The sequence below is a fragment of the Nesoenas mayeri genome, assembly GCF_963082525.1.
Source record: "Nesoenas mayeri genome assembly, chromosome: 25".
In the NCBI taxonomy this organism is placed as follows: Eukaryota; Metazoa; Chordata; class Aves; order Columbiformes; family Columbidae; genus Nesoenas; species Nesoenas mayeri.
The window spans coordinates 4,804,941-4,827,955 of NC_137549.1; the positions used below are offsets into that span (position 1 = coordinate 4,804,941).

The 23,015-nt window shown below is 61.1% G+C and overlaps 2 protein-coding genes across 3 annotated transcripts; one reads left to right on the forward strand and one right to left on the reverse strand.

Moving 5' to 3' along the window:
* The first annotated feature begins 698 nt into the window (after window positions 1-698).
* ARRDC2 (arrestin domain containing 2) lies at window positions 699-9,092 on the forward strand. 2 transcript variants are annotated; one of them, XM_080359504.1, is made up of 8 exons: window positions 699-1,198; window positions 5,899-5,965; window positions 6,076-6,223; window positions 6,394-6,496; window positions 6,768-7,024; window positions 7,302-7,461; window positions 7,707-7,858; window positions 7,949-9,092. In XM_080359504.1, the coding sequence occupies exons 1-8, from the start codon at window positions 934-936 to the stop codon at window positions 8,000-8,002; spliced, it is 1,206 nt and encodes a 401-aa protein (XP_080215630.1). In that variant the 5' UTR covers window positions 699-933; the 3' UTR covers window positions 8,003-9,092. The 2 variants fall into 2 exon arrangements, with proteins under 2 accessions (XP_080215630.1, XP_080215629.1); XM_080359503.1 differs by lacking the exon at window positions 699-1,198 and adding an exon at window positions 2,719-4,799.
* A 7,518-nt stretch (window positions 9,093-16,610) lies between these two features.
* On the reverse strand, window positions 16,611-21,655 carry IL12RB1 (interleukin 12 receptor subunit beta 1; the record flags this gene model as incomplete). The annotated part of the gene is made up of 15 exons (XM_080359189.1): window positions 16,611-18,006; window positions 18,097-18,181; window positions 18,250-18,346; window positions 18,475-18,618; window positions 18,702-18,848; window positions 18,951-19,052; window positions 19,127-19,297; window positions 19,377-19,593; window positions 19,675-19,757; window positions 19,841-19,951; window positions 20,097-20,133; window positions 20,609-20,760; window positions 20,833-21,002; window positions 21,138-21,252; window positions 21,610-21,655. The coding sequence occupies 15 exons, from the start codon at window positions 21,653-21,655 to the stop codon at window positions 17,635-17,637; spliced, it is 2,049 nt and encodes a 682-aa protein (XP_080215315.1). The 3' UTR covers window positions 16,611-17,634.
* Window positions 21,656-23,015: the final 1,360 nt, after the last annotated feature.

Here is a 23,015-nt window from a genome sequence, read left to right on the forward strand (position 1 = left end):
AAACACTGGGAGATTAACCAAAAGACGCGGGTGACACATTTCTTTGGATTGCGAGACCCAGCGAGTGCCTGGAGGCAGGAGAAAGCGGCTGGGGTGGGGGCAACTCTGAGAAAGGGCAAAGAGAGCAGAAGCAAAGCGAGAGGCACCGTCAGGGGTGCATGTGGGCTGGAATATTCCCTTGTTGTCTATTTGGATTTTGGTGTCAAGGCCTTGAAACCAAAGGTCAGTGAACAGCAGGGCAGAGAGGCAGCTCTCCTCAGCTTTATGTTTTCCTGGAGGTGTATTTCTGTTGAGTCAATAACTCACCCTGAATGCTGAGCTTGCACTAACTCTGCTTGGGATGCGGGTGTTTTAAAGAGGGAGCAGCACGGGCTGCTCAGCCCCCTGTGGTTATCCACAATCTGGATTTTGATGCGACTTCAGACACAGAAAGTACAATTGGCTTTTGGGGTGAGGGTCTTGGCTTTCTAACCTCCTCTCCAGCAGCACCCCAGGAACGTTTGAACTAACCAGGGGGGCCAAGCAGCTTTTCTTTGATTCCGGCAGCGATGTGAATCCTGCCCGCACACTGCGGGTGCGTGACACCCCTCCCTGCCGACGGAGCTGCCAGCACGTTCCCGTCACACGTCAACAGTGTCTGTGACTTGGAGATAAGTCGAAGTCACGTTATTTCTCGACGGGTTTAAAAACACGTCACTCGTCTCCCTGGCCTCATCCTCAGTGAGGTCAATGCTAAAGCACCGCTGCAAAACAGGGTCTCAGTCCAACCATGTCGATGATTAGGCCTGTGGGGTTCGGCCAGTTTGTGGCAGGGATACATTAGGGGATCTCAGTGTAGCCTTTGCTCTTCCCTCCACTCCCCGAAGGGCTACAGAGCTGCTTGTCCCGCTCGCCCCAGCCCAGGCAGGGACTGCAGACACAGGGACGGCAGCGATGCAGCTCCTGGGCCGCGTGCGGAGCTTGTCGGTGGAGCTGGACGCCGACAGAGCGTGGGGCGCGTACGGCAGCGGGGAGCTGCTGCGCGGCCGCGTGCGGCTGGAGGTGCGCGGCACGCTGCGGCTGCGGGCGCTGGAGGTGCACGCTCGCGGCCGCGCCACCACGCACTGGCTGGAGACCTACAGCGTGGGGCTCAACACCGTCTACCGGGACTACACCGCCTACCAGACCTTCCTGCACCGCCGCTGCCAGCTCATCCTCGGTAAGGCTGCGGCACGGGGGTGCTTCTCTGCTCCAGGACCCCCTTGGGCTGCTGGAATCCCCTCTGGGTGACCCTCTGCCCCGGTGGGCGCTTGTCCACCCAAGCAGGGTTGTCCTTCTTGGACACCTTCTCCTCTCCTGCTGGTTTCTAGGAGGTTGCTTGCAAATTTGAGGCCAGTAGAGCACGAAAGAGTTGTGGCTTTTGTTCTGTTTGCACGGGGAAGCGCAAATAGAAGCATCTGTTCGCAAGTGTGGAAAGAGCACTTAGTAGGTCAGTAAATATTGGTTTTCGGTTTCCTGGTGCTGGGACCGCGTGCCCCACTGGCGTGCTGCTTAGATCCACTGCGAGAGGACAAGGCGCTTGAGTTCTTTGTGTGGCTGGGATGAAATGATCCAGGGCTGAGGGATATGGGACATCTCAGCTGCCCATCCTCTCATTAACGCCGTTTGGTCTCATGAAAGTCTCTTATCCTCCTTTCCAGTGATTACAGTCATGGCTCTGTGGCTTTTCTCTTCCCGGTGGCCTTGTTCTCGCCTGTGACACAGTGCCCAGCCCCGCGGTGGCCCAAGGACTTCACTGGTGCTGAGGGCATTTCATAGTGTCAGTGACTGAGAACCCTCCTGATATCAGCCAGCTGAAAACGTGCTGTCATCCCAAAGTCCCTGTGACTGCTCCCTTCTTGTTGCTTCTTGATGAGACGAACCGTGCCTGCGTGGGGTTTAAAACCGGCAGGGTTTGTCATGGTAACGCGGCAGCGCAGAGGAGGGAAGCCAGGCGAGATAACAGCTCTGCCTTCTGCTCTCCCCGCAGCCGGGCTCGGGGCTTTATCTGCGGTTTCCTGGCAGGGCGGTGAGCGCTGGCACTGGGGTGCTGCCCCACCAGACAAGAAAAAGGCTGAAAGAAGGATGTGTGGCATATTTAAACACATATTGTGTAACCACGTTAGACGGGGGGGGCAGGAAGAGAGGGAAGGATGGAGGTTTAATGAGCAGAGGCAGGGGAGACCCTGGATTGTTCAGCACAAGGTGATGCAAAAGAGCCCGAGGGAACAGAAGCACTTTTTGTGCCACGATTCCTTCTGTCCCAAGGTCTCGCAGCCTGGGGAGAGGCCAGCACCTAGAAACCATTTTATTTGAATGGATAGTTACAGCACGTGGGCTACGAGCACGTCTGGGCTCTTGTCCCACTGTGGGTCGGCTCTTGATCGGCTCCATAATCCCCGTACACAGGCAACACTCACAGGCCTGGCAGGGATGGAATTATTCCTCAAGCTGGGAGCGTGCGCCTGTGCGAGGCCGCGTGTTGTCCCGCCTTGTCCCCCAGCGCAGAGCTGCTGACTCTCCTTGTCACCTGCTGTGTCCCCCTCTTTTTGGTTTTCCAGGGACACTCATGTGGCTGCAGGGTCAGCGGGGAGAAGCCACCAGGTCCCAGCAAGCGCCGCAGGGAAGGAGAAGCCCCTTCTGGGCTGGGCTGGATGTTCAGCTCCTGTTAGGACCGGCTTAAGCCTGTCCAGACTCTAGGTGGGGCTGAAGAGTTGGAGATCTTTCCCGCACTGAGCCTGGCCTGGGTTTTAGCTGGGTCTGGGCGTCCAGGAGTGTTCTTGAATGAAAAATCCCTTGGCTGTGGTCCCACAGCTGCCATGTCTGGAGGAGGGACCCCCACCCGGCGTTGGGGTCCCAGAAGAGCTCACAGAGGGGCTTCCCACCCGCACGGAGGCAGCGAGGGGTGGCTGGGACACCCGAGACACAGGAGGGTTTGCAGAGATCCTCATCCGTGGGCGAGGCTGAGTCACAGCCCGTGTGCTGACAGGCGGGAGCGGGAGGAAGATGCCAAGCTCGGGATGGAGCTGCCTCAGCCCAGCCAAGGCTCCAGCCCCTCTCCAGACCCCCACCGCCTCTAACGTCACCGTGCACCGCGGTGGGGACACCGGGCGCCTTCTCAGCGCTGCTGTCACCCGTTCACTGTGACACGCCTCCCTTCCTTCTTTCCCTTCTTGTTGTCAGGCTCCCTTTGCAGGATTTGCGATGATTCATATTTGCTTGTGGCTGCAAATAGTCGTGCACAGAAAATAAACCACGGTTCCCTTCCCTTGGGGAAGGAGGCAGACAATTCCAGTTAGCCTTTGGAGACGCCGAAAGCTCCTCAAGGCTCCAACCCAGCTCATTTTTGGTGGCCGAGATCAACCCAGCTCAGCACAGCAGGTCCTGCCCAGCACGGCTGGGAGCGACTCGCAAAAATCCTCAGAAATTTTGGCTGAGTAACATTTTTAATGCCTGTTTTGTCTTATCCCCAGCCCGCGCCTGGGCTGCTGAGCTCTGGTGCTCTGCAAACGTGACAATCGTGATTGAACTGGGAGTTTCCTAAGCCATATTAACTCTTTCAGAGGGGGCCTAGACCCCTTTCTCCTCCCTTTTATGACATCTCAGGGTGCTGCTAACACCGATGTCCACACCGGGAATCACCACTTCCCAGTGTTTATGCTTTTAACCCAGTTGACGCTGCTGCCGGAGCGAGTCCCCGTGCCATGGAGGTGCAATGGGTCGCTGGGGTTCAGAGCAGCACCACACAAACCCCAGTATGAGCTGGTGGAAAACCAGTGCTCGCCTGGTTAACGAGGCAGAGGGAAGATGTGTTGCTCGCTCCACAATTGCACAAGCTGAATAGGAGCCAGTTCTTGGTTTCTTAGAAATAAGTGGAGCCGTGTCCCAGACCGCTTTCCCTTCGTCACCACTTGGCCCGGCCACACCGTGCGAGGAGCCCAGATCCAGCCACGGCTCGTTCCGACCCCGGGAATGCGTCTTGGGACGGGAAGGACGCGGATCCGTGTGCGTCGCAGCTCTCGCCATCGCCCACGGGGGCTGGAACAAAAGGGGCTGCGGCTCCGGGGGAGAAACCCCGAGATTTCACCCTGGGAACGTGCATTTTGGCCGGTGCCACAATCCCAAGGATGGGACGGGAGCTGGCAGGGGGGTTTTGGGGAGCGCTGAGCAACACACAGCGGGTTCTCCATGGCAGCGCTCGCCTCTGTCACCCGTGTGCTCCGCCACACGTCCCCGTGGGCACCCGCGCTCCGGGGCGCCTGGGGACCCACGCGGGGCGGGGACCCACGCGGGGCGGGGACCCACGCGCAGTTGGGACACGCACCCCCACACACCCCCCGGGCAGCCCCGCAGAGGCGGGGACCGGCCCGCACATGCTCCCTGCCTTGTTTTGCAGCGCCCGCTGAGGCCGCCCCGTCCCGTCCCGCCCCCCCGGGGCCGCCCCCGGGCGCGCCGGCCACTTAAAGCGGGGGCGAGCGGCGGCGGCTCCGTGCGCGTTCTCACCATGATCTTCGATCGCGTTAAACGCTTCTTGCTGATGCTGGAGGGTGCGGAGAGGGACGGACCGGTGGCTTTCAGCCCCGGGCAGGCGGTGACGGGCCGTGTGGTGCTGGAACTGGCGGCCCCGGCGCGACTCGGCGCCCTGAGCCTGCGGGCGATGGGCGCTGCCTGCGTGCACTGGACCGAGTCCCGCAGCGCCGGCTCCAGCACCGCCTACACCCAGAGCTACAGCGACCAGGTGGAGTTTCTCAACCACCGAGACACGCTGCTGGCACCCCCAGGTACGGTAACCCCGCCGGGGGGCACCCCCGGGTAGGGCAACCCGCTCGGGGTGGCACCCACAGGGGGCTCCGGTTGGCTCCTAGAGTGGGGATAGGGGTGCACTGGAGACCCCAGGAGGTGAAATAATGGTGTGTGGTGCTCCAGACACCCCAACCAGTTGAAATCTGGGTGCATGAGACACCCTGGCTGAAATCTGGGTGTGTGGGACACCCCAACCAGCTGAAATCGGGGTGCCCAGGACACCCTGGTTGCTGGGTGCGTGATGCCCCAACTAGCTAAAATCTGGGTGCGTGGGAACCCGACCAGCTGAAATCTGGGTGCCAAGGACACCCCAACCAGCTGAAATGCGGGGGTGTGTGACACCCCAGTTGCTGGGTGCATGCCACCACAACCAGCTGAAATCTGGGTGCGTGGGACACCCCAGTTGCTGGGTGTGTAGGACACTCCAACCAGCTGAAATCTGGGTATGTGGGACACCTCAACCAGCTGAAATGTGGGTGCGTGGGGTGCCTGAGGGTCTGGGCACTCTGGGGATGGGGTGCGTAGGTCCCCTGCAGACACCCCAAATGCTGAGTGCACCCTGGGGTGCTCAGCCAGCCCCTCTCCCTCTGCAGGGCACCCCGATTAGAGACCGGGCTCCCCTTTTGCTGTGGGTGCTCCTGGGCAGGGAAGCAGCGTTAGAAAACTCCTGCAGAGGTTCAGGACTTAACTGTGAGCGGGGGGGTCAGACTGTGTGACCCCCAGATGGCCCCTCCAGCCCCAGCTGCTCTGTGCGGGGGTGCAGACCTGGGGGGCACGGGGGGCTCGTCTGCTCCTGGCTTGGCCGCGCGTCTCTGGGCTCTTGTTGCTGGGTGGCTGCAGGGTGACATGGAGCCCTCCCAGGGACACTTTTCGGCTCCCTGATGGGTGTCACGGGGTCACGTGGAGAGCACCCGCGGGACGTGCCCGGCTCTCACGTTGCAGCTCTATTAGTGCTGCTGCAGCTTAACCCGCACTCAAATATCCCTGTGCCATCCCGCTGCTCGTTTGCCGTATGTCCCCACCGCCGATTTGTTCTGCAGGAGGGAGATGATCATCTTAAATCTGTTCTGCCCACAGACAACGGCGAGGTCACTGTCCTGCAGGCAGGAAGGCACGAGTTCCCCTTCACCTTCCAGCTCCCTGAGTAAGTCGGCGCTTTTTTTGTTGCCTTAATGCAAAGGGGAGGGCACAGGGTGTCTCGAAATTGATTCTTTCGGCAAAACCCTTCTAAACGGCTCCTTGCTCCTGGCACAGGACCCTGGCCACCTCCTTCGAGGGCAAGCACGGCAACGTGCGCTACTGGGTGAAGGCCAAACTGCGCAGGCCCTGGGCCACGGTGAGGAAGGTGAAGAAGGAGTTCACTGTGATCGAGCCCATCGACATCAACACCCCGGCGCTGCTGGTGAGCTCCCCGCATTTTCGCAAACTTGAATGCATTGCGACAGCATCTTGCATCACATACCTGAGAAGCTGCCGATGCTCCCTGGCAGGTTCTCAGTGCCGGGGAGGTGCTTGCTTTGAGTTTTCATCCTTTCTTAACTAAATGGCTTAAATATGTCCCTTTTTTTTCAGGCTCCCCAGGCAGGTGCTAAGGAGAAACTTGCTCGTGCCTGGTACTGCAATCGCGGCCAGGTTTCTGTCACCGCCAAGATTGACCGAAAAGGCTACACCCCAGGTGAGACAACGCGCTGGTGCCCTTGAACCTCTGCGGGCGCGGGGGTTGACACCAGCGGGAGGGGATGTGGGGTCACTGCGAGCCGAGCTCTTCATTTCTGGCATTAAATCCACTCCGAGAGCTCAAGTGTGCACAGCTGATGTGACTGGTCCCCTTGGGACACGCTCCTGGGGATTAGACCATGTGCCCTGGGTGATATTATGCAGGAATTCCTTGAGGCAGGACCGGGCTCCGTCTCCTCCTCCTCCAACACACGCGTCTGTTTCGGTAGGTGAGGTCATCCCTATCTTTGCGGAGATCGACAACTGCACCAGCCGAGCGGTGGTGCCCAAGGCGGCCATCATCCAGACTCAGACCTTCATCGCGCGCGGCACCAAGAAGCAGAAGAAGTCGGTGGTGACCAGCATGGTCGGGGACTCCATCGCGGCGGGGAAGCGGGAGGTGTGGCACGGGCGGGCGCTGAAGATCCCGCCGGTGGGTCCCTCCATCCTCCAGTGCCGCATCATCCAGGTGGAATATTCCCTGAAGGTGAGTGACTGCATGGGGAGCATCGCTGGGGCTCAGCTCACTGTCTCCCTTCCCACCTCCGCTCGTTCTGCTTGCTTTGGGCTGGTGCAGAGGTTTTTTGGGGCTGGCTTGTGGGAGGCATTGCGTTTTCCCTGTTGCTGCTCCTGCAGGAGCATTTCCCTCTCCGTTTGCATCCCGCTGTGAATTCCCTCCCGGCCAGCTCTGGGTTGGTACCCACCCCTGCAGACTGGGAAAACGCCAACAGCTGAGCTTCCCTGCTTGTTTCCTGTCTCTGAAGGTTTGTGTGGATATTCCTGGGACGTCCAAGCTGCTCCTCGAGCTGCCGCTTGTCATCGGAACCATCCCGCTGCACCCGTTCGGGAGCCGCACGTCCAGCGTCAGCAGCCAGTACAGCGTCAACCTGGACTGGCTGAGCAGCATCCCGGAGCAGCTGGAGGGTGAGTGGCTCCCTGGGTGCTACAAAACCCCCAGGTCACCCCACTCAGCTCAGAGCACCTTCTCAACCCTCTCGCTCCAGCACCAGCTTTTGCTTTTCTACTGATTTTCTGGTTGTGGTGCTGCATGTTCCCTCGCTGGGAACTGGGGAGATTTGGGAATGAATGGATTTTTAGCCTTTTTGCTTGTGTGTCTCCCATGAGTGGCGGGTGTTTCCTGTTCCCTAAAGCCTCTCTTCTCCCTTCAGCTCCCCCCGAATACTCGTCGGTGGTGTCCAGCTCGGATGCCGAGCAGAGCCTGGCTCCGCCGTGCCGCAGCGAGCTCGGCAGCATCATGGAAGGTCCTTTCTTTGCCTACATCCAGGAGTTTCGCTTCCGACCACCTCCCCTGTATTCAGAGGTAAAAAACCCCCCTGAGCTGGGAGAGCTGGTGGAAAGGGCTGGGATGCTCCCGCCACCGGGGTTTTTAACTCTGAACTTGGCTTTGCAGGTTGATCCAAACCCCACCTCAGATCACATCCGTCCACGCTGCATGACCTGTTGAGAGAAGCGCACGGGATGTTGTTGACGGCGTGGAGATCCCTTGGGATGGAAACTGGCACCCTGGCAGCGCTTCGGGCTGGAAACGGGGCCGTGGTGGCCATGACGCCGGCTCCGCTCGCTGTCCCCAGCCGCTCCCGCGTGACCGTCCCACACGCCGAGCGCTGGGGCGGGCTCGTGCGTGGCAGAACACGGGGAGCAGCTCCGCGTGTGGATGGGCAGGACGTGGAAGGTTCATAACCGCCCCAGGATTTTGGGGTTAAAACAAGGGGAGGTTGAGCACGAGCCAGGAGCGCGCTCCCCTTGCCGCCTGTCGTGGGGAACAGGAGCTTGGAGGTTTTCTCAGGGTTTCTGGAGAACGTTTTGCGCTTGCTCGGTGCGCACGTGGCGCCGCGGGTGCAGCTCTTCTGCAGCCGCTCACCGGGGTCGCTGATCCCTCAGATGCTAAAGGGCCTTTTTCCTGGCCAGATGAAGCAGAGACTTTGTCCACTGCTGATAATCTTTGCCACGAGCCTGGTGCTGCCCGTGTGGGGAATGGTTCGAGCTGCTCTACCCAAACTACAAAGGCTTCCAGGGGCTGTTACCAGAGCAGAGGACTCGGGGGACGAATTTACCACCTGTGGAGGCGTTTTGGTGCGGTTTAGAAAGAACAGGAAAGCTGGTTCCTGGACGTCAGCACCAAACCTGCCCAATGTTCTGATTCCTCCCCTGCGATGGGGCTGAAACCATCCCAAAAACCGCGGTACCGCCACGGGGTGTTGGAGCCGCGGCTCTGGCATCGCTGTGGTGGCCAAGAAGATAAGAAGGAAGCCAGATCTGAGGCTGGTGGCAACCGCAGCTGCTGGCGGGAGGTTGGAGTTGAAACGAGTCCTTGGTGGCCAAGGTTCCTGCTCAGGATGGGCTCCCGTTGGGGCCTGAGCAGAGTGTGGGTGCTGAGGACCTTTGCATTCCCTCGCTGAGACAATCCCTCCCCGCTCGCTGGGATTGCTCAGGTGACTTTTCTATCTGTGAACACTTTTGTAGCGACCACTCTTGTCTCTGATTATTCTTTTTGTACGGAGAACTTTTTGCTTGAAATAAATCCTTCAAACCCAGACGTTGCCTGGATGTTGTAGTTTATTAGTTATCGCTCTTGTTCCGCTGGACCTGCTGGCGGCTCTGCCATCGCCCGGCGCCGTGCGGCCCTGGGGGTGTCACAGCAGGTCCCCTCCCCTCGCTTCGTCCCCTTGGGGACACCCCGCTCCATCCCGCACCCCATCCCGCTCTGCACTGGGATTAACTGGGAGGCTCAGCCGCACCAGGATGCCGTGATGCTCTGTGTCCCCCCGGCTCCACCGCCACGGGGGGGTTCAGCCTTTTTCCCATCACAAACCTGGTGGGGCCATGAGCCATCTCTCCTGGGGTATCTTTTCCACCCTCGTTTCCTGCATCGGGGCTGTTGGAGGACAAACCCGCTCCTCTCCATCCCCAGATCCCAGCGGGGCTCCGGCTGCTCCCCAGAAGGGCGAGGAGGAGCAGGGGGGCTCCTTCACCTGCTCCTCAGGCTGGGATTTGTGGTTTTAAGGCGATTTCTCTGCTCCACGCCTGCTGAGCACAGCAGATTCCGGCACGTGCAAAGCCAGGCTTGAGTCAGGTTTACTTCTGTCTTCCACAGACTGTGCTCTTTAAAGATATTGCCACTGGCATGTGATAGCTTTTTCTCTTCCCCCCCTTTAATTTAATCATTTCTGAGCCGCTCGGCGCGGCGGCCGCCCCGGCACACGTGTTGCCGGTGGCCCAGCGCTTGGCCACAGCCCAGCGCGATCACTCATCCCCGTGCTCGCCCGCAAGAGCCTCCAGCTCCTGCAGCCCTTACTCAAACCGGCTCTCCGCTCCGCGTCCCGCCCGTACCCAGGAATCTTCCTCGGAAGAGGATTAACCGGCCTCACAGCGGGTTTATTTGCATCCCCATTGGGGAAGATGCGTGCCCGGATCTGCTCGCCGTACGTGACTTTTCGGTGACATCAAAAGGCACAAAGATGCTTCCGAAGGAAACCCTGTGATCAGCCGCCCCGCCGTGGCACAAGGAGCCGTTCTGTGCCGGCAAACGCCCAGCGGCAGCGACGGCCGGGGGCTGCCGGTCAGACCCCGATCATCTGCCCCGACCGCACAAGGGGACGCTTATTCCCAGGGATGGAGGGGGGAAAAGGCCGCCGAGCCGCCCCCTCCATCCCAACGAGCCTTTTTGGGAAACCACGTCACGCCGGGCCGGTGACAGCCGTGGGGACAGGCCATGCCGGGCCAGGAACCCGATGCCGGTGGGCACCGCTCCCACCCGCCACGTGGAACGGATCTTTCCACCAGGAACATCTCACAAATGCCTCCAGGTTTTTCCCGTCCAGACGGACAGTAGCACAACCCGGGGGGGCACAGCCGGGCTGGGGCTCCTGCCAGCGATGGGCTGTGCTCCCGAACCCCGAGGGGCTAAAAATACCCTGTCTGGATATTGGGAGCCGGGGCAAGGGGCAGACCCCCCCGCAGCGCTTGCACAACCGCTGCTGCTCCCTCCTTCCGCTGTTTATCTTCCCCCGCTCCAAAGTCCGTATCGAACGGCCCGTGCTGTTCCCCTGGTTATCGGCACGGGGGGGTTTCGGGGGTCCCTGGGTCTGCTGAGCCGCGATGGCCCCGCGCCACGTGCGGCGGTGCCGGCGGCACGCAGGCCGGTGCCGGGCAGGAGCTGGGTTATGCAATTACAGTGCGGGGGTATTTATAGCTCTTGGCCCCACGCCTTGCAAAATGCTTCCCAGACCCTCCGGCAAAAATCTGCTCCATGCCGGGGGGTGTGGAAACATCAGCCCCCTCCCAGCTCCGCTCCTCTCTCTTTTTGCGTTCAGTCCCGAAAATGTGGGACCCCTCCGCCCTGGGTGCTGGGACCCCCCTCCCTCCCCAGCAGCTCTTGGTTCTGCAGGGTGCTGGGACCCCCCCTGCAGCTCATGGCCCCGCAGCCCCTTTCTGCAGCACTTGGGGGGCTGCTCCTTCCCCCGTCATGTCCCTCTGTCCCCATCGGATGCTGGGTCCCAGCACAGTGGCTGTGTTACCCCCGGCGGGGGTCACTGACGGGGGGCCAGCACGGTGCGGGGGTGACACATGAAACTCACGCCGTCCCGGCGCTGGCAGGTACAGAATGTGCCGGTGCCGGTGCAGCCCCGCGGTGGCCGAGGATCAGCTGCTGCCACCCAGCCGGGCACCCATCCAGCTCCCAAAACAAGCGCTGCCGTCCCCCAGCCCAGCTGGGCTGAGCCCCGTGGGGTGCAGCTCACCCCAAAACCCACGGGAGGGGCACCCAGAGCTGCTCTGTTTGCAGGTGGGGGTGCTCAGTAATGAGAAATCTGAATTCTTTTGCACGGATGAGGATGCCCTGCTCTGCCGACGGGGTCGGCCCGCTCCCCAAATTCAGCATCTTTGCAGCGGGTCTGAAGCTGGGGAGCAGTGAGTTGGTTCTGAGGGGTGCTGGGGAGCACGGGCTACGGGTCCCTGAGCACCTCGGGGACACACGTGCTGTCCCCAGAGCACCGGGCCTTGCTTTGGTCCCTGCAGCATCCCCGGGGTCGCCCCAGCATCCCGGGGGTCCCCCCTCCACGGAGCTCTGCCGGGATGCCGGGAAGGAGCCGCACACCCCGGCATGCCCGGGCGGCACCGCGGCCCGTCCTCCACCCGCTGACTCAGCCGCCCGTTTGCCGGAGCCGCTGCCGCCCACGGAAACCACAGGCAAAGTCCCCACATCCCCGTGCCGGGGCTTTCCCCGACGGCACAACAGGAATCGCAGCTCTTTCCCGGAGCCGTGGCCAAGCCAGTGCGGGCGGTGAACCCCTCCGGGTGTGGGGGGAACCGGTGAAACCGGGGTCGGTTTACACAGAACGATGGGGTCTGGAGCAGGCGGCTGGGTGTGTGGGATGTGCCATGTGTCGTGTCCCCTGGGAGCATCACGGCAGCGCAAACGGGCATCACGGTGCTCACCGAGACACCCCATGAGTCCCAACGGCAGCGGTGCTACCGGTGCCGGCTTTGCCATGGGACCTTTATTCACTATATCAAACCCAACCCCTTGTTTTTTCCCGAGGCTGCCCCCCCATCTGGGTCCGTCACTGTGGGGCTGTGCGGTCGCCGCTCCCTCCCTCGGGCAATGGAAAGTTTTTATGACTTTTTGCCTTTTCTCCGGTTGTTTGGCAGCGGGAAGGGGCCGGGCGCCGCGCACAAACATGTCTATGGATAAACAGTGGAGCCGGCGCAGGGGGCCGGAGCTGCCGGCACCGGGTGCCAGCAGGGCCCGTCCCCACCGAGCCGGGTGTCCCCGCACCCGCTGGGACCCCAGTGCCACGTCCCAGGCTCGGCAGCCGTCACCCCAGGGACACAAATATTTTGGCTTTGTTCAACAAAACAACAACACTTTAAAAACAATCCCCACTCCCAAGTCACCCGACGGCAGCACGTGATGCTCTGGTGCACAAACAGGGAGCGTGGGGACGGTGCTGGGGACGCGGCACGGCTCCCACCACGGCACCCGGGGACGGGCTGCGATCTGTGGGTGACATGGGTGTGCAAAAGAACACGGTGCCATGGGACTTTGTCCCCAGTGCCGCTCCCCACCCCGGCTGTGTTTGCTGCCCGCATGCCGGCGTCGGGGGACAGCGCGGTGGCATCGCGCACGCTGTCACTGCATCTCAAACCTTGGCACTGGGGAGGGGACGAGCAGCACCCCCACCCTCAGCAGCCACTGCCACAGGTGACAGTGGGGACACAGCTGGGCTGTCACTGCTCCCCATCCCCCAACACCCCAGGGCAGCTCCTGCGATGGGTCAGCACTCCCCCCACCTGCTCCCCAATCTCAAAGTATCCCCAGGAGTTTGCAATTAACCCCTTCCCACTGCCAACCTCGTTAGCAAACCTGCACCCAGATACTTTGAAATGCAAGGGTTTGTGTGGGGCAGGGAGAAGGGTTTTCCTGCTGAGCAGCTGTGTAAATGCCACCACATCCCAGCACGGCGATGGAGGCAGCGATAGCCGGGGGGTTCTGGCTGGTTGGAGGTGGCTGCGGTGTGGACAATGGTCACAGCTGGGGACCCTGAGCTGGTTTGCTCTGCCTCACCGGCAGGTTTGTGTGCGAAAAAATGAGGGAGAGTCAATGTGTTTGCAAAGAGCCGGTAAACACCGGGGAGCGGGGCCGGCGCTGCGTTTGCTGTTGCTCCTGTATTTATTGCTGCGGAGCTGGGCTGGTTGTTTGCTCCAGGATTGGTGTGCGCAGGTGGGGGTTTGCTGCGAGAAGGCAGGTTTTTGGGGGGGTACGGGGGGTGTTTCTGGTTGCCACCGAGCCGGTTGTCCTTAGCTCAACCCTGGCTGCCCACACCAGCAAAATATGTTTACGCCGCAAAGCTCTGGCCGGCTCCGCTGCCAAGTGCGCTGATAAGGAGCCGCGTCCCGTCCTTCCACATCACCCCATAGCCGGGGGGGCGGCTGCCCCTTCCCAGCGCCCTCGCTTTGTGATTCCTTTTATTATTATTACAAGGTTTTGGTTGGAAAACAACAAAAACCCACCAGCAGCTGTGGCTTTGCTGCTGCCAAAGCCTGGAAAGCCGTGGCCGTGCCAGTGCTGAGCTGCCCCGGGGCGGCCGGCCCTGAGAGCAGCGTCCCAATGTTAACGCTGCACAAAGAAAACGTTTCCCGGGTGTTTCGTGCAGGGCAGAGGGAGAAGATGTTTCTAATGCAGCATCCTCGTGGGTTTCTGCAGGGAAAGAAAAAGTAATAAAACTAAATATTCCATTTTTCTGCTGCTTTGGGGCATTTTCCACCCTGGGCTTTGGAAATAACGCTGGCCCGGGTGAGGCTGCCGCAGCGCGCTCCGCCTGACAACAGCAGGAAGGAGCTGGAGCGCGGGGTGGCCACACTCGTTGAGTCGAGTTGTTGTTGTTGGTTGTTGGGACACCCCACAGTTGCGAAATGTTGGTGCTGAAACCCCCGTGACTCTGAAAAACAAGCGAGCCCAGCTGCAGCCAGCTGTGTGTGTCTGTCCAGCTGTGGGTGTCTGTCCAGCTGTGGCCCTTGCAGCCCCTTCACCCTACGATGCCTGTGTTAGGGATTTGGGGGGGGGGAAAGAACCCCAAAAACTTCTTTTAGCAAGGAAAAGGAAAAGCTTTCTGAGATTTCCCCACCCCAAAGCCCTGCCGGGCACCCCGGCCGGGGGGGTTTTGTAATGCGGGGGGGATGCACCTCCTGCCTTGTGAGATGTAGCTTTTAAATTCTGCTTAAATAATAAGTAATAACAACGAGATCCTGCCGATCGGCTCAGTTTGCTTAGAGATCAAGCGAAAGTAGCTCCTGAATGGTCACCGAAGCTCCCCAGGAGCTGCTGGCGCTGGGTGGGAGGTGGCAGTGTCGGCTTGTTGCCCAGCAAATAATCTTCCTCCTTTGTGGTTGGGCTGAGCTTAAACCTCCGCCTGGCACAGGCTGTGCTCTAGGCTGGGGTTTGGGGGCAAGAAAGGGGGCTGCAAAGGGACAGACAGACAAGGGAAGGGGTTGGGAGAGGGACAGACAGACGAGGGAAGTGACTTCAGCATTGCAGCTTCTCCGCTGCCCGTGCTAAAGCCCAGCTCTTGCTCAGCAGGTCTGTGTTTCCTCGGGGCTGAAAAACAGGTTAAACTCCTTAATTTAGGAGCAAAACCCCAACCCAGACCCTCAGGGAAGGACCTCAGCTCGGGCAGCTGATGGTTATGGGGTCGTGGCAAACCCCTTCACGGTTTTCCTCCAGTGCCTGAGCTCGTATCCCCCGAAATCCAGGAGACCAAAGCCCATCGCCGAGCTCTGAGCATCCTTCCACTGCACTATTGGTTTTATCAGGATGTGGTGCTGAGTTTTCAGAGGTGGTGTGGGGTAAATCCACCCCTGCGAGTCCCTGGTGCTCTTTGATTTTGGGGACATGGCACCAAGACCCTGCGGGAATAAATAGGGAGGGAATAGGGGGAGGTTTCTCCCGTTGGGATGCTCAGCACCCGCCGCAGCCCCCGCACCTCCACCCCCGGCGTTCGGGCGGCGCTGGCACCGGTGCCTGTAAACAGCCGGATGGAAATAGTTGGCATATCAGGCAATACAAAAAAAACCATCGCAGGACAAAATGAGATGTCCTCTGCTAAAAATAAAAGGCAGAGGGGTCTTAAATTAGCTGCTCGGGAAGGTGTTGGGGTATGTGTGCGGGCAGCTGCTCTGCTGGCCTGGGGGAGCCCAAAGTTGGGGGGACCCCACGGGTTGGGGTGTCTTGGAGATCTGTTGTCCCCCTGTGCTGGGATGGGTTTTTTCCCCCCGTTGTGATTTTTGCTCCTTACCCCGAGCTGTCCCACCAAGGGTCCCCCATGGGTGTGAGGAGTTGCCCGTTCTCAGTGACGGTGTCACCGATGCGACGCGTCTGGGTCCGGCGGAGCAGGGGGACGGTCACGTCCTGGCTGTGAATGTCACCCCAGCGGCTGCTCTCGGGTCACTGGGCTGAGCGTGGCTCCCGCAGACTCATTTGGAAACCGGTCCTGTAAAATTTAAACTAATTAGCAAGTCCTAAGCTCCTCGCTCATACTAATTGGCAAGGCAAACTTAATTAGTTTTCCCCAGCGCGTTGCCCGTGGGCTCTGCAGAGTTCCCAGCAGAGCACCGAGCAACTCGGGACATGCATGGGGATGGGGTTGTAACTGGGCACAGGGGCGTCCCTGGAGGCATTTGGGGGGACACGAGCAGCACTACGGGCGGAACGGATCCCTGGGGGGTGGCGATGGGGGGGTTCTCCCATCCCCCCGTCTCCCTGGGGTGTTTTTCGGGACGGGCTGGCCCGGCGTGACCTCGTTCCGTGCGCGGGGATGATTAACCGCTGCCGGCGCTGGCCCCGAGCCGGACAATGTGTTTACCACAGACTGTGCCGAGCGGTGACCCCGGTGCTGATTTGTTTGCCAAATGAATTCACCCCAAACATGGGCTGTAAACAGGAGCCGGTGCTGAAACCTGAGTGCGCGCTCGCGCCGGTAACCGAATATTTCCTCCACACGTGACTGGGCTGGTGAGCCCAGAATCACCCAAATCCCAGTAAAATCCCCCAATACGATCCCTCCAGCTGGGATTCTGGTGCTGGGAGGGTGCGGGATCCCCGACCTCCAGCAGATCCCCAGGGATCTGGGGAGCGAGGGTGGAGCTGCGGCGATGCAGGGGGTTTAGGGCTGGGGCTTTGATCACAATGCTGCCGTATAAACCTGTTGATTCACAGCCAAGACGCTGCCATATAAACCTGTTGATTCATGGTCGAGAAGCTGCCGGCGGCGTGGGGGGGTCTGTGGGGAGGGAACGGCGGGTTTGCTGTGGCGGGAGGTGGGGACACGCCGTGGGGACGCAGGGCTGGTGCCACCTCGTGGCTCCACCAGCAACCGGGACACCCGGGCGCGCGGTGCCGGACACCGGTGGCACGATGACGATGGGGGAGTCGCAGCCATCAGGGACCCCCCACCATGGCAACGGCGCCATCGCAGCCATTCCTGGTCACTGGGAAGAGCCGTAAATCCAACCCAACCACAGCGGGGGGGACACGGCGGTCAAAACAGTCTCCGGTGCTTTGTCTCCGGTCCCATCCACGCGGTCCCGCTGCACGTGCCGGTGCCACGAGCGTCGTTTTGGTCAAATACTTGCAAAACACAAACCGGGGCTAAAAGCAGCAGCGGGGAGGCTGAGCCAAGCGCCGGTGCTGCCTTTGCCGGGACTTCCCCGCGCTGCTAACCTCATTTCTATCACTTTTTTTTCCCCTTTTTACCTTTTCTGCAGTCTCAGCAGTGCGCGCTGACGCCGCCGGGCCCGGCGCAGGCACACAGACCGCAAACCGCCCTGCGTCTCCAGCTCTGCCTCACGTCAGGCCAGAGGTGCCGGGGCGGCCCCACGGGGGGGTGCCGGGGGGGCCCTGCCGCCTGGGTCACCCCCAGTCCCATGGGCTGCAGATCAGAGCAGGGAACCATCTCTGCCCCGCTGCCCTGTGCATTTCACTTCTGGAATTTTTGCACTTATTTTTAATTTTGCTTTTTTTGAACTTTTTGCGTTTATCTTTATTTTTTGCGTTTATCTTTATTTTTTGCATTTATCTTTATTTTTTGCATTTATCTTTATTTTTTGTGTATTTTAACATATTTCTATTTTTTGCACATATTTCTATTTTTTGCACATATTTCTATTTTTTGCACATATTTCTATTTTTTGCACGTATTTCTATTCTTTGCACATATTTAAACCTTTTCGTGAGCGCGTGTCCGGGCTGTTTGTGCCGCACCTCGCCGGGGCGGGGGCGCCGCCGGCCTTGGCTGTGGCAGGAGGCCGGGGGCAATTCCTCCTTATCCTCCCCACTCAGCCAGACCCTACAACCACCTTCCCGCGTCATTTATCACAGATAAAACTCTGAGGCTGGGGAGTGCGGGGCCAGATCCAGCTCCCGTGCGATGCTGAGGCTGAAGACATCGCCTTCACGCCCTGGGAACCAGGAAACCCCTGGAAAGTGCTGGTGTGACCGTGAAGACGTGGGGTGGGCGCTCCGCGTCCCCTGTGGGTGTTTGGCATCCCCAGGACCCCTCTTGCCGTCCATCCCGGTGCTGGTTATGACAGCGGCTCCTCCGGCGTGAGGTCCCATCCCGCCTGGTCCCGGATGATGACGGGTTTGTCGGAGATGAGCAGGGCGATGGGGATCAGCGGCTGGCGCACCACTTGCCTTCCCCCTTCCTCCTCCTCCTCTTCCTCAGCGCTGCCATGAGGTTCAAATCCAGGCGGGCTCAGCATCTCCTGCCTGCGGTAGGTGAACGGCAGCTCTGGCGGAGACACCGTCACCGGTTTTTGTGCCGCGGTGGGGCTGGGTTGCGGCGTGCCGGACCGCGTGCCGCCATCGTTCACCTCCTTGCCGGGATTCGGCTCTGCCAGCAGCAGCTCGGCCACGGTGAACCTCTCCGATGGCTCCACGAAGCCGGGACGGGGCTGGCAATAAGGGACAGATGTGTTTGGGGTGGGAGGTCCCCTGCCAGCACCACGCACAGGGTGCAGGATCTGTCCCCTCCCGCATCTCACCTGGCTCGCGGTTTCACCAGTGGTGAACTCAATGGCTTTGCTGCCCACCGGCTCGGGCAGTGGGGGGAAGAGGAGGCGGCGAGCCCTGGGGAGGGGGTGCTGGTGAGGGGGGGAACAGGGGGAGTTGGGGGGGGGTGAGGGTGCTGCTGTCACCTCTTTTTGCTCAGCTGGTAGACGACAGCCACGGTGGGGACACAGAGCAGGATGCCCAGGTACTTCAGGTTGGGTTTCCACGCTGCTCCCTGGGGACCTGGGGACAGGCACGGCTGGGTGGTGGAGTTAGTCCCCAGCACCCCTGGGTGGGACACGGGAGCCGTTTTGGAGCAAGGGTGAGCGCCCCATGGGGACTGGGGAGGGGATGGCGTCTCCAACCATTACCCAGCGCCTTGGTCTGGAAGCGCCACCAAGTCCCGCAGGTCCCTTTGCTCTCTGCTGTCACCTCCTGAACGCCCACCCTGTGCGCCGTGCCGGGCCGGAGGTTTTGGAGGGTGAAGTGTGATGCCGCGGCATCTGCTTCGGCATCTGGGTAAACGATAACGAGCAGGCGGTAGCCTGGTGGTATCCCCCCCTCCTCCTGCCCCATGGGGACAGTGGGTCCCACTCACAGGTCACGTTGTCCCCCTCAGCCGCGTGGCAGATGAGGTACTTGGCCAGCACGCCAGGACAGGCGGCACGAGGGGACGGGCTCCACTGGAGAACAACGGTGGCATCGCTGGTGTTGGTGTTGATGTGGATGGGCAGAGCGGGTGACGCTGCACGTGGTGACAGGAGTGCGAAACAACGGAGGGGTGTTTTAGGAACCCTGGTTTGCAGTTAATCGGGGTGCGGGGGGTGCTCCGTGTTTCCATACGTACCGTTGCCGACGTAGTGATGGTGCAGGGCGAAGGTGGCCCAGCCCCGCGCTGGGGACCAGCCGTGCACGGCCAGGCGATGACACGCTGGTGTGTCCAGCGCTCCTGGGGCAGGAACCGGTGATGCTGGTTAAACCCTCACCAGGACCCATCCCTGGGGCGGGTGGGTGCTCCTTTACCTCTCTCCACATGGATGCTCTTGGCAGGGAACCCCCGCTGGGTACAAACACCCCGTTTTGCGGCTCCCTGCAGCGGTTGCTGCTCGAAGCAGGACGCCAAACCGGCGCTGGGTGCTTCCCACTGCACCGTCACGGCGCTGCCCACCACGCTGACGTTCTTGAAGTCAAGATCTGGATGAAATGAGGGGCACAAGGGATGGCTGGCATCCCGCCGGGTGGAAAATAACCCCCCAGGCTGCGGGGCAGGTACCTGAGCGCCACGCTGCCGGCACGAGGAGCTGCCGCGGTGGCCCTGTCCCGGCAGCGTTGGCCGCGGTCAGCAGGATTTGGTACTCGGCGCCGGAGAGGGTGAGGTTGTGGGCTGTCACCTCTGTCCCCAGCTCCACTGTGTCCTCCTCGGTGCAGCCGCACGCTGGCATGTGGGTGAGCAGCGTGTAGGTGACGTTCCCCTGCTCCTCGGGGGCTCGCTGCGGGATGGGTAAGGGGCAGTTTGGTGGGTGAAATTCGTGAGTGGGCACCCAGGAGGGTCCCTGGGGTTGTGACAGTACCTGCCAGCCCAGCTGCAGCACCCGCTGCCCAGCGGGCCCCAGTTCTCCCAGTTGGTAGCTCAGTGCCGGGCTCTCCAGGATTTCTGCAAGAGGAAGGAGCCCGGGCTGGACTGGTGGTGTTTTGGGATCTGCTGGGATCCCACTCGCTCCCCCTCCTCTTCCTCACCCTCAGGGACGAAGATGGAGCTGCTCCAGTCACTCCAGTAGCTGCTCCAGTGGGGGGGCTTGTGCCGGAGCTGGACCTCAAAGGCACCGTCCCCCCCCAGGGCACAGGTCACTGCAGAGGGGTGACAGGGTCAGGTCGGGGGGACACCCCCTTTTCCGCAGCTTTCGGCCATTTCAGGATGCTGAGGGGTGTTGGGGGGCAGAGGGCAGAGCCCCCATCAAGACCTGGGAGCACTCCCAGGAGATGCTAAACTGACCTGTGTCATCCTCATCTGTCTCTGCCTCGCATGTCACCTGCGGAGAGAATCAGGGACAGAGGCCCAGTAAAACCAGTATGTTACTGGGACAGAAAAGCAGATGCTGCCCTGTGTCTCCTGAGCATCCCTGGGGATGGGAGAGCTACATAGGGTGTGGGGGACACAGTAGCCAGGAGGGTCCCCTTGGCCCTGAGACCCTCCTGGTGCCACTGGACAGGTGTGGGGGCCCCCAGCTGGGGGGGTATGAGTGCAGAGAAGCGGCCAGATTGCATCCGCTGTCGTCATTAGTCTAATCCAGGGGTTTGCCTGTGTAATCCCCATGAACTGATCCCGTTACAGGCAGCAGCAGGATCCCATGGCCAGGAGGATGGGGCAGAGCTGATAATGCCATGAAGCAGATGGGACATGGATAGGGTTGGGGGGGACAGTGGTGTCACCGCATCCCTGGGCTGCCGTGATGCTACCGACCATCCCGTTGGTCACCACCGGCTCTGCCAAACGGTGTTTTTTACCTGTGTCCAGCCATAGCCGCCTGTCCTCCGGAACCGAGCCTCCCGCTGGGGTGGCTGTCCCCTGCGGTGGCACGGTGGCCGTGGCACCTGCAGCCGTAGCCGCCCACCACTCTTAGTGAAGGGCACTGTGGTGGGCGGTGGGTTTGGCTTGACTGTAAGGATGAGAATGTCTCATGGTTATCAGTGCCGGTGCTGGCACACGGCCCAGCCCCACGGGCACTTACGAGCCTCATCGAGGTACAGGGTGATGTTGGGGGTCCGGTGGACGTGGCCCCCCCAGCGTGCCTCCACCCAGGCTGTGACGTTGGTGAGGACATAAATGCGCCGGTGATTCAGGGGGTACGTTGTCCTCGCTCCCGCCTCGAACTCCCGGCACAGCCTGGGTGACGTGTAGCTGCGGGGGGGCAGGTTCAAGTTCAGAACGGGATGGGGCTTGGGATGCAGAGGTCACGTGTCCCACATGTCCCCACATGTCCCCACGTGTCAGGACACATCCCATGGGGTCCCCAGGACACAGTGCCCCACTCACCAGAGTGTCAGGAGGTAGGAGGTGTTGCCGGGGGGGCCGTGGGGCGGCCAGGAGCAGCGGAACCCAAGGGGGCTGCATTGTTTCCAGCAGGAGAAGCCGGGGGCCGTGGAGGTGCCTGTGGGAGAGGGTGGTGGCTCTGGGGGTTGTGCACCCCAAAACCCATCAGGTCAGGCAAGGCTGGGATGGAGCATCAGCGTAACCATCACTGTATTACTTGACAGGCAACCAGAGCAACCATGTGGGTGATTCCCACCCAAAAAACACTATATCCCCCCTCCCCAGGGATGCGGTTCAGGCTGGTGCCCCTCACCCTGCCGCCAGTGGGGATTCACCTGGTTTTACTGTGTCCCTGTGGTTTTAGGGGAACGTCTCCATCTCAGCGCCAGCTCCCCGAGCCTTATCACCCCCAGAATCATTCATTGAAAGTTCTCTGAAGTTATCTCTCATCTCCCGGTGCCGCAGCAGCACTTACCGCCCCGCGCCAGCGCCGCCAGCGCCGCCAGCAGCCACCCCAGCATCGGGCGCTTGGGGTGTCCCGCACCGCATCCAGGGCTCCGGAGCCCTCCCCGTCTGCCCGATCCCCCGGCACCCAGTGGGTGCCTCTCCTCGGCTCGGCGCTCGGCACAGCTCCCCGCACCCGGCGTTTCCTCTTCTGCTATAAACTCGCCGAAAGGCGGCCGTTCCCATGCAGGGCAGAGGGCAGGGCGTGATTGCATGCCTTGCTTTTACCAAAAGCAAAAGAGAAAGCAACCAAGAATATTCCCCTTATTTTCTGCAAGCACGCCTGCCGGGACCTGGCCAAACCCTGCCCTGGTTGCACCGCGTGCCCCGGCCACGCCGCGCGCCCGGCCCGCCGAGAAGCGCAAGGTAAGCAAAAGAGGCGCCGTGGGGTTTTGAGGGTTTTGGGCTTTCTATTTTTTTTAATGCAACCTTCACAGCGTGTTTTTGATCCCTTGCCCTTAACAGGGGGGATCTTGAGTGGCTGCTCCAAGGTTGAGGGGTTGTTCAGGTCTTTGGCGGCGTGTGCGTGTGGTTGTCCCCAAAATTGGGCTGTTTGTGCCCATCCCTGGCACAGCTTGTCCCCCGCAGCCGCAAACAAAGCCCCAGTGAGGCGTGAGAGCGCGGTGTCATTGGGACAGCGGCAGCCGCATGACGGGGCGGGTGACCCCGGGACGGCGGAGCCGGGTGGCACCGAGGGCCGCGCACAGAGTCCCCTTGTTCCCGCAGAAAGTGTCCCCTTGTGAGGCTTTTGCTCCGGGCCGGATGGTGGTGGGAATGTCCCTGTGCCGGGGCAGCGCTGCCGGGACCCCTCTGTCCCACTGCCACGGCCATTGCCAAGGTGCGGGCACAGGGGGTCCCCTGGCACCTCCTGCCTCGCTCTATGTCCCCTCCGAGCTTAGGGTGCACACCATACTGGACCAAACTGGGCCATGTGGTGCTTTGCCATGTCAAAACGTACAGCAGGACCGCGCTACACACAGCTGTGCCGTGCTATGCTAAACCAGGCCAGGCTGTGTTGTACTGTACCACGCCAGGCTGTGCCATGCTGGGCAGTGCTGGACAGTGCTGGGCAGTGCTGGCTGCAGGACAGATCTTGGCTGGACCACAACAAGCTGGGGGGGCTGTAGCCAGGTTGTACAGCCGGGCTGTGCCGTGTCAGGCGCACTGTACCAGTGCCGTGCCAGACCCTCTCACTCCGGGCTGCTCAAAACCGGGCATAATGTGCCAGCCCCGTGCCACGCAGTGCCAGCCCCGTGCCACGCGGTGCCGGCCCCGTACCGTGCCAGCCCCGGGCTCGCTGCTGATGCGCGTCCGGTGACGCGGCGGGGCCGCTGGGCGGCGCCCCGGGCGCACCGGGCGGACCGGGAGGGGCGGACC